This window comes from Cervus elaphus, chromosome 8 (assembly GCF_910594005.1).
Source record: "Cervus elaphus chromosome 8, mCerEla1.1, whole genome shotgun sequence".
NCBI classification, from domain to species: Eukaryota; Metazoa; Chordata; class Mammalia; order Artiodactyla; family Cervidae; genus Cervus; species Cervus elaphus.
The window spans coordinates 45,640,061-45,653,703 of record NC_057822.1 but is presented as its reverse complement, the minus strand read 5'-3'; the positions used below and the strand labels follow the sequence as shown (position 1 = coordinate 45,653,703).

Sequence of the window (13,643 nt, the reverse complement as noted above, 5' to 3'; positions counted from 1 at the left end):
GCAGAGACATAGTCCTTCATGTTTCAATTACGGGTGACACACTTCATTACACATTGAGACTTTCATCTTCCATCATCCCAAACAGATTTACAAGCAAACATAGAAAATTACAGGTATAGCCTCCTGAAAACAGGACTCATTCTAAGGCTAGAAATTATTTTTCAAAGACTAGGTAAAATTTGGGGTATGCAGTAAATGGCATTATTCAATGTTAAGAAAAGTGCCTGATGCTGCAGTTTCTCATTTCAGAGAGAAAGAAGTAAGCAGGGGCAGCTCTCAGTAACCCACTGAAATAACTAAACACAAGTCCCTGATCCCAAGATGTGCCAATTACCTCCATCTATGATTCCTATGGCATCATGTGAAACTGCAGTTCAAAGAACTGTCCCTCATTTTTAAACAATGATGCAGATATGCAGGCCAGTCATACAATATATCAGCCAGCAGTGTTTAAATTATCCCATACATGTTTAGGGTTTTAAAATATATATGTATAAAGTATTTATTTATAGATCTAAAAGTATCAACTATTACTGCTTTGTCCTTATTTATGTTCCTCATGAGCTGGCCAACTACAAACTTTTAAAAGGAATTTGGTTTAAAAGATTTTGTGTGTTTGGCACTGACTCTGGGTGTTAATCATTTCTGAGCTCACTTTTTTCTCTTCTGTTTATAATATTCTCAAGGAACTTCAAAACAGAAACCTGTTCCCTTATAGATTCTGCTTCCTTTTGGGTACTGTATAGATTAATTTGTCACTGGAAAGTTAACTGTAAGTGTTCAGTTCATAGCACCAATCATTTCTATTTAAATTTTTTAGGAAAAGAAATAAACATAGAAACAATGTGTTGAAGCTTTTCTGTTTTGATGGGAGGAGCGGAAAATTATGTTGAGAAATACTGATGTAAATAAAGAATGTTAGAAAAATATATAAAGCCATTAAATTTAAAAATGAGGGAAATTGCCATGGTTGGGAACTAAGCTTGTTGAAAAATTAGATGAATAATATTTCTACCCTAGTGACAAAGGTGCTAGAAATTCTACTGCAATAGATATTACTTTTAAAAATGAAACCATTTTACTCCGTCTTACATAAGCGTTTCTTAACAGATAATTTGGGCAAGTAAGGTAATCTAAGATTTCAGTTGATCATGTGACTTAAATTCGAATTACAATCTTGTTCATGAAACCATTTATCTATATTATATCTATGTTCCTCTCTGAAACACTTTAATGTTCTATTAGAATCTGCTTTGAGCCTATTAAATTGAGTCCCTCAAGGAGTAACAGTCTACCTAAACTTGGCAACTTACAATTTTCATGTCTTTTGCATAAAGTAAAGAGCCTACCACTTGAAAGGAGATATTAGCAAAAAAGACATATGGGGGAAAACTTGTGCTGCTTTTCCTTTCTTATTTGACCCTTTCGTCAGCAATATGAATGAATGCACTGCAATCCAGCTTCTACAGACATGATAAACCTCAATAATTGCCCTTTAAGAAAGATGATGGCAATAATAACAAGATCAATTTAGAGAAATAGTGAAAATAAGTTGGAAGCTTTAAGAATTTCCTTTCCTTACAAACATATAAGATAAATAAAATAAATAGGTGCATATATATTTTACAATACTGAAATCACTATACTGCTTTATATCCTTTGGCCTTGACCCTGGATGTCCCTTCCGTCTGAGTCTCCTGTCCACATTTCCACAGGGCCAACTGCCTCTCTCCTAGTCTTTACTCCAACGCTGCCTTCACAACGAGGCCTACTTCGTTTATCCCATCTGACAACCATGGTTTACTCCCATTCCAGGCACATGATGTCCATTGTCCTGCCTGATTTTTTCTTTTTTTTTGGCTGTAGCATATATTTTCTAGGGGCTTCCCCCATGGCTCAGCAGAAAAGAATCCACCTGCCAATGCAGGAGACCTGGGTTCGATCCCTGGGTTGGGAAGATCCCCTGGAGAAGGAAACAGCAACCCCCTCCAGTATTCTTGCCTGGAAAATTCCATAGACAGAGGAACCTCGTGGGCTTACAGTCCATGGGGTCACAAAAGAGCACGATATGACTTAGTGATTGAACAGCAACACTTATTACCTAACATATCATATAATTAATTATTTATTAAGCTTGTAACTTATTGTTTCTCTTTTTGTTCTCTTCACCCCTTCTCCACTGGAATATAAATTCTTTGAAGGCAAATAAATTCTATTTTTCCCATTGATAATAGTGCCTGGCACATTTGGGTACTTAACAAATATTCGTTGTGTTAATTAATAAATTAAAAATTCTCTCTACATTGTATTTTCTACTGTATTTTCCACTTGTCTAAAAATTCCTCCAAACCTTCACACTTAATTGCTTGCATAATGGTCTCTTGCCAAGGTATTCCATAGTTTATTTAATCACTCTCAAATTCTGAACATTTATATTATTTCCAGTATTTATTATTATAAATAGCTCTTTGATAAACATACTGGTACATAAGTACATGTACCTTTTATTGCTTCCTCAGGAATAAATCTATTTACTTAAGATAAATCTAGAACTAGAATTTCTGCAAAGCAGCTACATATATTTTTAGAGCTTTTGATACACATCACCAACTCACTTCCAAAAAGTTTATACCAACTGATGCTACCATTAGTCACATGAGTGCCTCTGACTACATCTTTACCAGTGCAAATATTACCTTTAAAATACCATCTTTTAAACATATCTGTGTCAATCTTGGCATTTTAAAGTAAACTTAGGATTTTCAGATGTTGATGAAATTCTCCATGTAAATCACAGATCTCCATGTGGAGTAAAAAATAGAAAAGGAATCAAAATCCCCAATGGGTTGTCCATTCCAAACAAACAATGTAAAACAGGTGAGATTATCAGACAATCATTAAGTGAGATGGGGGGAGCACTGTTCACTTTGGTTTAAATGATCACAAACTGAGTCTGCTCTTAGAAGACTGAACATGATTCGTGATACCACGAACATTCAGGTTTTAACTCGGATATGCTTCTCAGAGCAGGTTAAAGTCCCTCCCAAACACCAACCCATTCAGCCCCACCACACGGCAGAAATGAGAGTTAAGTTTTCCCAGGGACTGTCTAACCCAGCACTAAATCCAGTTCTGTTCTCCAGTACTAGGATTCCTGCTTCTAACTCCCGTCCTCTAACTGTAATCTCAGTCACCCGGCACTGTGCTGACTAGGTTTGTGTAATAATCCTTTCGGTCTTCAGCGAGGCTCAAATTAGAAACCAGGAAATAGCTTTCTGAAAACTTAGTCACAAACTTACACTTCCCCATTTGTGAAACAAATCGTGGGAAAATATGTGAGGTTCAAGTTGGCAGGGTTCAAATCAGATTCTTCCTTTTTTTCCACAAGTAAAGACTAGAACACACTTATAATCACTTTTTAAATAAATCTTTTCTCTAAACGGAAGGAAAAAATGGTCCCTTGGTACCACGTTTGGCACTTAATAGCCATCATTTAAACTTTACAGTCTCATGAGGGAAAAATAATTAATATGGCCATTTTAAAGATATGGGAACTGAGGCTTATTGAGCTAAGGAACATTCTAAAGTCACATGGCCAATGAAGAGCAAGGTCAGGATTTGAGCATAGCCTCAAAGTCTGCAATCTGAGCTTTGCTGGTGGCTGAGATGGTAAAGAATCAGCCTGTAATGCAAGAGACCCAGGTTCGATCTCTGAGTCAGGAAGATCCCCTAGACAAGGAAATGGCAATCCACTCTAGCATTCTTGCCTGGAGAATTCCATAGACAGAGGAGCCTGCTGTGCTTCAGTCCACGGGGTGGTCACAAAGAGCGGGACACAGCTGAGCGGCTTTCACTGTCAAAGCCCGTACTCTTTTCACTGCACCGCTCTAGCTGATGACAGATGTCACTGGTTTGAGAGCAGAATTCTGCACCAGGGATTCGTAACCAAAAGCCTATGTGTAACTGTGCCTTGAGGAAATGTGTTTCTTATGGTTGCCCACCTCTTGCTTCTTGGGACCTAGTATTTTAGTAACAGCTAAAATATTAACTACCAAAATGTGACCTAACATGGTTTAACTAGTGATCCCTACAGAAGATATTAGAGGATAAAAGAATCAAGACCCAAATAAATGGACCTGGGATGGTGAACTGCAGCAAGTGGGGATGGAGTTTTTGAGAGGGTGCCACTGCCTTTGCTGAAGATATGCTCTAAGCCAGGAGTGGGAAGGAGGAGCAGAGAGAGACAAGAGCGGATGTGATCAGGGCAAGGGAGGATACCGCTCCCTGTGTTTGTTCTCACTGTTCTAGAGCCCGCAGTGTAGGAAAGCCTCTCTCCAGGGTGCCTCCACCACCGACCGTCAGGTGTAAGCATCAGCCTGGACACTGGATGTTTAAGTACTGAAAGCCCTTCCCACCAGCTAAAAGCAAGCTACACCCACATCCTGGGCCGCCAGGTATCTCCAGATGCAACCTCATGCCTGGCCACCAGGACCCATCATCCCACTGATAACCATTCTCATCATCAGTGCAGCCACTGATGAGCAGGGCTCATAATCTATCTTGAACATCCCTCTTGGGGGCTCTTATCGAGTATCCAATGAGGGCTTCCAGCCTCCCCGAGTGGCTCATGAAGGCGCAAGTAGAAAGAGCTGAGAGGAGACCTTCAAGCTAGTCAAGAAAGTTCCAGCTGTAACCTTCCTGCATTATGTGGGAGAGACCAAATGAAGGCAACCTCAGGATTCTCAAGTTTAAAAACCAAAGCAGAAAAAAAATCCAGACTGCGAACCCGTCAAACCACATCTTCTGGCAGGTGCAGCTCCCAGGTCAGGCTTAAGAGTGCTGAAATCCCTCCTTGTGAACCAGCCCAGCTGCTTCCTTCTCTGGACAAGGGGGCGCTTCTCGGGCAGGTCAGCCTCACCAAAGAGAAACACGCTGCAGCCAGGAATACTCAGGACCAGATTCTCAGCGAGGCCTACGGGCAGCAGGAAATTTTAACAAGACTAAATTAAAATCAGTCCTGGTGACAGAAAACAAAGCACAGAATTTCCTTATTGTGGTAAAATACACTTAACACAAAATTTACCATTTTAACCATTTCTAGGTGTACAGTTTAGTCACATTAAGTGCATTCCCATCACTGTTATAACCATCACCACTAAAGGGTATATAATTCACACAAATTTTAAAACTCAAAGTTTGAGCAAATTAACTTTTCCTTGGTTAGTCTCATAATAAAAATTTATGTACAAGGCTTTCCTGGCGGCTCAGATGGTAAAGAATCTGTCTGTGATGCAGGAGACCTGGGTTCAATCCCTGGGTCAGGAAGATCCCCTGAAAAAGGGCAAAGGAAGATTCCCTAGAGAAGGAAATGGCAACCCTCTCCAGTATTCTTGCCTGGAGAATTCCAAGGACAGAGGGACCTGGTGTGCTACAATTCATGGGTCGCAAAGAGTGGAACACCACTGAGCAACACTTGATACTTTAAAGGAGGCTAGAATTTCTAAGCCATTACAAATCTAATTCCATAAGGAAAATTTATCACCAAGATGAAGGAAATCAGTACCTTCAATTTTTGAACAATTTTATAACAGCTTCAAAATGTGTATACTGTTAGAAGAAAGAAAAATTTAAGAATACGAGGGTCAGATCTGCACTGTCCAATATGGCAACTCCTAGCTACATGTGCCATTAAATTTTAATTTTAATTAATTAAAATGCAGTAAGTTTTTTTCAGTTGCAGTAGCCACATTTCAAGCGCTCAGTAACCAAACGTGGGCTCCCTATTGAACAGCATATATACAGAACATTGCCATCATCACAGAAAGTCCTTCTAGATAGCAGCCCTGGGACAGATATTCTGTAAGAAGCCTAGTATCTAAATACAATTTCATGGAGGCTACTCTGAATATCAATGCTTTTTCACCTTCTTCTTCCACTTTTATATCTAGATTCTGTCTCTGACCTTATCTTCTCAAGGTAGATTACAGAATTGCTTTCCTATTTTTTTCTAGAGAACTGCTTCAGGGAACTGCTGTTTTCATGTCACTAAGTATAGTACCTGGTAAGCAACGATAGAGATAACATAATTTATTTTCCTGATGTTTTATTTTAGGTTTTTATTGTAGGTATTTAGGGAGTTTGGGTGCTGGCCTGGGACGGCAAGAGTGTGGGCCTCCTTGATTTAGAGGTGCATCACGGGACATCCAAGGCTGAGACGGAGCCTTTAGCCACAACAAGCATAGGAAACCTCAAACTGCAATTCTGAAGTCTGGTATTTGTTTCTTTATAAGGTAGACTGCCACGTTGATTGGGAGGTGTGAAATGTGGAGGACATTAAAAAAAGATTTTGTACCTCTGCATCATACAAAATCTAGGGAAATGTTCTTTCTCTGAGTCAAGTAGGGACGCCAGCATTAGAAATCCCATGATGTTGTTGACACCACAAAGCCAAGAAAATCTCCCAAATTTCCTAAGTGATCTCTGCTTCTTTAACACTACTTTAAGATACTAATGGACCACAGGTTTCTAGGGGGTGGTTGGGGCCAGATGCCAGGGACACAGTCAACAGAGCTTTAGGAATTGCAGGATAATCTTTAGGCAGTTACCTAAATACTCCCCTCAAATCTGGAATGGCAGAGAGCTAGGGTGGCAGAAGAAAGGGAAAGTGGTTTAGAAGAGTTAGTTAAGACATCTTAACATCTGACGACTCTCCAAATTGTTCCCATCACTGATGTTTGGTCCAACCGTAACTCAGAGTGACTCACACTTTGGCTGCTGCAGGAGCCTAAAGCACAAACTGTGATGGGAAAGCCTCTCCTAAGTAGAGACAATGTGACCTGTCTCCTGGCTTGGCCCAGCTCCTGACCTAGACAGGCCAGCGCCTCCACTTGGAGTCACAGCTCTGGAGTACAGCATAAGCGTACAAAGCCCGCAGTGATCTAAAGAAGGAGCCTTGAAGCTGGTTCCTAAAGAGCAAAGCAAGGGACAAAGATGGTTGCAGTAGCAGTTGACAGGATTGAGGTCAGGGGTACATAGTAGAAATAGCACAAGCTTTTGAGGCCAGAAGATACTGGTTTGAATACCATTTCTATTCCTTAATAGCTGTTTGAGATCTTGAGCAATTTTTTTTTTTTTTTGCCATCTCTGAGTTTCAAGTTCTCTATCTATAAGATGAAAAAATTAAAAAAAAAAATCTTCCTTTAAAGCACCAAATCCTTATCTAGAAATCTGATGATTAAAAGGAACAAAAATAAAAATTTACCTTCCCTTTCCTATATAAACTGTATTTCAGGGTAGCCAGATAGCCTGAACTGATGAGGGAAAGATTTTTTAACTGAGAAAAAACCTCTTAACTAATAAATGTGGAAGAAAGTATTCAGTTCAGTTCAGTCACTCAGTCGTGTCTGATTCTTTGCGACCCCATGAATCGCAGCATGCCAGGCCTCCCTGTCCATCACCAACTCCCGGCCTTTACTCAAACTCATGCCCATCAAGTCAGTGATGCCATCCATCCATCTTATCCTCTGTCGTCCCCTTTTCCTCAATCCCTCCCAGCATCAGGGAAGAAAGTATTAGAAGATCACTATTTTGGATCTCCTAAGAAAATAACTGTTTCAGGGCAAAGATCATCAATGGATGAAACCCTCCTGAAAAGTCAATTACGAACAAAGGGAGTTCATCTTTACATCACTAGATGTGAGATAACCAGACACTATGGCTTCCTCATAGGATACATACAAAACTCACTGCCTACCTATGAAGAACTTCTGCCAAAAAACAAAAAACTCTTCAAGCCAATCAAACCTCTGGGGCTAACCTGAAGTTTGTAGGAAAAGAGAGGGATAAAGATACAAATTACATTTTTTATACCACCACGGAGCAAACAGATCCAGAATGTGGGAATTCCATAGCACAACTGAGCCAGTTTCTGCAACCAGTGAATCAGAAGGAAAAAGGTGTTGGTGGGGGTGGGAGGGGGGGTGGTGGTGCGTGTGGGGAACTGGATTATATCAAAAGAGACAGGGATACAACAATCACCTCTATGTGTGAATCACATACAGATCCAGATTCAGACAAGCCAATCACAGAAAGACGTTTGCTTGGATTACATACTGGATATTAGATGGTACCAAAAAAATGATCATTTTGATGGATACTGGCATTGTGGTGATATAAAAATATGTCCACATTGCTTAGATATTTTAAATAAGCCAGGGTGAAGGAATATGACTTCTGAAACCTGCTTTAAAAAAACCTTTAATAAAACTAAAAGATAAAAGAGGGAGATAAAGAAAGAGGAAACGAAAAAAAATAAAGGAAGTAAAGAAACAAGAAAGAAAAGAAGCTATCCCACAGAATGGATAGAGAGATTAAGATTAGATAAAGATTAGAAAAGCATGGATTGAAGACAATGCTGGGTGCACAGTACCCAGTACACATTGCTTCCTTTCCCCTCTTCAAGCCTACCCCACTGTTCTGAATTCTGGAAATTCTGAATACCTTCCTGGATTGGTATGTCCCTACTTACTCAAAATTTCCACATATTTAAACAACACTCCTCTACCATTATCTCTTCTCCAGCAATTCATGATGGAAAGAATCAAACTTAATTTTTATTCTTAACCCACTCCAGTACTCTTGCCTGGAAAATCCCTTGGGCAGAGGAGCCTGGTGGGCTGCAGTCCATGGGGTCGCACAGAGTCGGACATGACTGAAACGACTTAGCAGCAGCAGCAATGAAATTTTATTCTTATAAATTCTTAATTTGTATTCTTATGATAATGAATAAGACATTTCATTATTCTCATGCAATGAAAGACAACCAAGGCCAAAATAACATTTAGCTTTAGAGATAGTACACTATACTCTTCATACTCAAGGAAGTAACTTTTATGTTTCCAATGACTGTAACCCAAAGGCCCATGGAAGGTTAACTATTTGTAATGCCGTTGAAGAGTAAATTAGATTGCCTGAATTTCAGAGAAATGTCTTAAATTTGTCTCAAATCTCAAATGTCTCAAAGAAGAATACTTGCTAGCAAGGTATTTTACTTGTTATACGAACTGCATTTTAAAAAAGGGTTTTAATTTTATATTTTATTTTCACAATTAATCTATGTAAAAATTATCCCCTGTACTATAATTACAAACGCTCACATCATGCAAACAAACAGGCCTGTTAAAGAAGATAAAACCATTGAATCTTAAAGCTCAAGTCTCACAGTTTTTAGGTGAGTGGCATTGTTTAAAGGAATAGTTCTGTGTGTGTTTCCTGTAAATCGGGTGTTCCCCCAACAGTGGAATCAGGCGTTTCCAGAGCAGGGACTTTCCACATTTTCCACGAGTCCCAAGAAACCAGAACTTCTGAACGTCTCCCCGCTCTGCCGTTGCCCTCCCCTGTCCTCCACTGTCTGGACTTCCCCCAGCTTTGTCACTGCACTCCCCCATCCTCCACTGATTGCATCTCTCCCTCTCATGTTCATACAGTGGGCTTCCTGGTTGCTCAGACAGTAAAAAAAAAAAAAAAAAAATCCATCTGGAGTGCAGGAGACCTGGGTTTGATCCTTGGGTCGCAAAGATGCCCTGGAGCAGGAAATGGCTACCCACTCCAGTATTCTTGCCTAGAGAATACATGTAGTACAGCTTTTATTGATAGAACATCAAATCTAATCTACTTGTATTATATAGTTAATCGTGGACTTTTTTCCTCCAGCTAGGTTTCAAACTCCCTAAACAATCAACATTTGTTAAGTTGAATGAATTGAATTTGGTTCCTAAGCACTTTGCAGGTGCTGGACGCTGCAAACCCGAAAGAGCAGCATCCATTCCCAACCTACACGTGATGCTAACAAAACGAGAACAGGGTTTAAGACCAGCAGGCACACGATGCATCCCTAGTGAGAAGCCATGGGATCAGTTTTCCATCACCGGCATCACGTTTTACGCACCGTCTTCCAGCCCCCAGCTGTCAGAGCACCTGAGACAGTCAGTAACGTCAGAGAGGAAAACATCTGACTCGCCTTGTGCCAACAGAGTATGATGTCATCCTGCTGGCTTGAAACAGATAAAGCAAAACCGCAGCTTCCTAAATTGCTCTTTATTAAAAGACCAGTATTCCCTAGTTTCTCTGCCATTCTTGACAACTTTTCCCTACCACTATTATTTGTATTTCTGATCTTTCCATTTTCACTAGTCATATTCTAAAAAGGCTGATTCAATGACAGTATTTTAAAACATAATGCAACCTTTATGGTTAGCTGATCTTCTGTACTTGAAAATGATTTTTTGTCATTTCTACACATGTATAACTATCATTTACAGCCTTACCTCTAGAGACTTCTATTAGTTTGATTACTCCTCTTTGCAAAAGGAGAAAGTGTCCTCAGCACAGTGTGACCGGAGTTTCATATCCCTAACATGAATGTTTACTTCTGAGCCTGTAACGGACTCAACTGTGCCTGAAACGTAGTATTTTATTGAGAATGTACAATATTTAAGACAGTATTTAAGAAACCATTTTATTAAATGTATTCACCTGCCTTACTTCATGTCTACAGAAGTATCTGACATCATTCTTTCTCTTTCTGCTTTTGTTTCTTTCAGGAGCATTTCAGGACTACTGATGTAAATGGAGTTAAGATTTAACTGTTAAACAGAAACTGCATTTCAGAAGCTCAAGGAACATAACTGATATGCTTGGTTTTGTTACATTTTTGATAGCAGTCAAAATGCACAGCTAGGAAAAACCTCAAGCCTGTCATTCCCTTTCCACTAGGAATAGATAAATTCTATTTCCCCTGGCCCACAGTCTGAAAGTAAGGCTTATTATTATTATTTTTAAACCAGAACTCTAATGATACTCAAAAAAGCCTACTGACACATTCTCATCAGGACATACCAATCAAAAAGTGTATTTTTCAACCCCATCACCTCACACTCAATAAAAAGCAGAGGGAAAAAAAGCACAGAATCTAAAAATTAAGCTGAGTGCTAGACTTGAAATCTTACAAGCATCCTCTAGTTTTAGTATAGCTATCTTAATATAGCCAAGTTTCTTGTTTAGTTGATTTTTTTATTTATGTATTTTTTAATGAGAAGGAAAAAAAAAAAGATTCTCTACCAGAAGCCATAAAAATCTCTCAGATGGTAAAACAGATAGCCCTAAAAGTTTTTGCCTAAATTCATACACATACCTAAAATAAAACTGGCCGATTAATCTTGCTACACTACTTTGAAAAAGAAGACATTTGAAAATACAGTGTAGTTGTGATGCTTTACTCTCTCTAATTAAGTGCAGACTAGGAAAAATTATTCTTAGTTTAGTCTATGGAAGGGGGGTGGTGGTAATTTCTCTCTTTGCAATTCAAAATTATTTTAAAGATGGAGTGTTTCTTTTCCAAAGTCTTCATTAAACAGAGCTGTTAAGAATTGTCTCCCAACCATCCCCAAAGAGCACAAAGCTACCCAGTATTCGCCCCATATGCTCGGCTTTGAAGTGTGAAGCTGTGACCATCCCACCAGACTCTTACGCCACCATCAAAGCCATCTCATTATGCCCAGCGCTGAGAGTTACAGCGCAAGGCCGTAACCACTCCAACACAAACACTGCATTAACAAAGCAACCACAATATTCCTCCCCCACATGGCTAGAACTTGAAGAAATTTTTACCATATGTACACATGCACGAGATACGAAAATTTATTGTGCTAGAACATCATTGAGAAGTACATTAAACATGCTGACTAGAACTGGATGCTATTCTAAGGGACTGGAAAAAAATAAAATGCAGCTGATCTTTATGATGAAAGAACAGAAACATTATGCTGAAAAACAAGATCAAGTGCAATTCCTAAATTGAATTTCTACTGACACATTCTGTGGCCTGTTCTTTCTTGAGGGAGCAGAAAACAATTTAGCCGGGTTTGGGGGGGGGGGGGCGCAAAACTGCTGCTGCGTATCACTGGATGCTACTGTTGACTCTATCGCGTCTCCTTTCTAAAGGACAAATAAGCTTGCAAATAATGCTATGCTGACAACAGCGTCTGTAATTCAAAATGAATAGTACTTGCTAAAAGAACGTCATTTCACTTGTGTCTCTGAGCTGTCAATTTACCATTGGCATGTCAGTAAAAGATAAAATGTAAAGAAAAAAACTTGTTATGTATTAACAGAAACAAGGTCAGAATAAGCACTTGATTTTCATATAAAAATTAATCTGTGAAAATATTTTGAAATATTTGTAGCTAAAGATTCCATTCCTTTTTTTTTTTTTTGCTCTAAAGAAATCCTTACATTTGTATACAAGAAAGTATATTCAAGAATGTTCACTGCTACATTATTTGTGTTGGAAAAAATGAGAAACAACCTGAATGTCAATAAATAGAATAGAAAAAATATGATATATGCATATTATGATAACTACATAGCAGTTAAAGGGAATGAACTAGATAGATAGATTTCCATGATATCTTGCTGAATATAAAAATTATAGTATATAAGAATCTTAAATATTATATGTATATATATGATATATACACTATACATATATAAAACACAATCACTTTGTTGTATACCTCAAACTAACAATTGTAAATCAACTACACTTCAATTAAAAAATAAAATAAAAAAATTTTAAGTGATAGTACAATAGTATTTAGACTACAAACATATACAACAAGTACTATATTGGACTTTTGAGTGTATACATAGGTAGAAATAAGAGTATGGGGAAAATTCTTCACCGAATGTGAGCATACTATGCCGTAACTCGGCAGGGATGTAGCTGATGGACAGAGGTGAACTTTAACCACATCTGTAATGTTTGAAATTTTGAAAAAGAGAACAAAAAGTTCTAGGCAAGGTCGAGTAAATAAACAGTTGTGAGGATCCTCTGTTCTGTTGCTATCTTGATGGAAAACTATGAGTATTTCTTAATATTTCTAGGTCTGTTTTCCAGCTACAGAATGAAAAAATTGGACCTATCCTCATGTGCCCCAAAAACCTTAGCAAATCATATAATTGCATGGCAATATAGGTATCCATAAAAATACATGAACCCGCCTGCCAATGAAGGTAGACATAAGAGATGCGGGTTCGACCCCTGGGTCAGGAAGATCCTCTAGTGGAGGGCACAGCAACCCACTCCAGGATTCTTGCCTGGAGAATCCCATGGACAGAGAAGCCTGACATGCTATAGTCCATAGGGCCACACACAGTCAGACAGGACTGAAGCAACATAGCACGCATGCGTACATGCATTTACTGTTTAGTCTTTATTTCTTGGTGGTGCCACGTGGCTTGTTGGATCTCAGTTCCCCGACCAGGGACGGATCGTGGGCCACGGCAGTGAAAGCCTGGAATCCCAACCACTAGGCCACCAGGGAATTCCCACACACACAGATCTTTATACCCAAGAATCTTACTGTTTCCTTGCATATAACATATACTTTCTTGTTATTCCTTTGTGGAGAATATGCTGCAGATTTCGTGCAGATATGATACTCTCTCTTTAAAGAATTACGCTTCCTTGAGTGACCTAACATGTGGAACTTACACTGCATTCAGCCACTTGCTTTATTGTGCCCCATGTACACAACAACAAACGGGTGCTTGCTCCTGTTTCATGTGCAGATTTCATGGCCCAG

The 13,643-nt window shown here is 39.0% G+C and overlaps 1 protein-coding gene across 11 annotated transcripts in view; it reads right to left on the bottom strand.

Annotated features, from left to right (window-relative positions):
• FTCDNL1 (formiminotransferase cyclodeaminase N-terminal like) overlaps nucleotides 1-13,643 on the bottom strand; it is a 153,545-nt gene that overhangs the window by 76,627 nt on the left and 63,275 nt on the right. For all 11 annotated transcript variants that reach the window (XM_043910462.1, XM_043910463.1, XM_043910461.1 and 8 more), the window contains one exon: nucleotides 4,787-4,972. In XM_043910462.1, coding sequence (XP_043766397.1) covers nucleotides 4,787-4,972 — 186 coding nt within the window. The remainder of the gene's footprint in view (nucleotides 1-4,786; nucleotides 4,973-13,643) is intronic.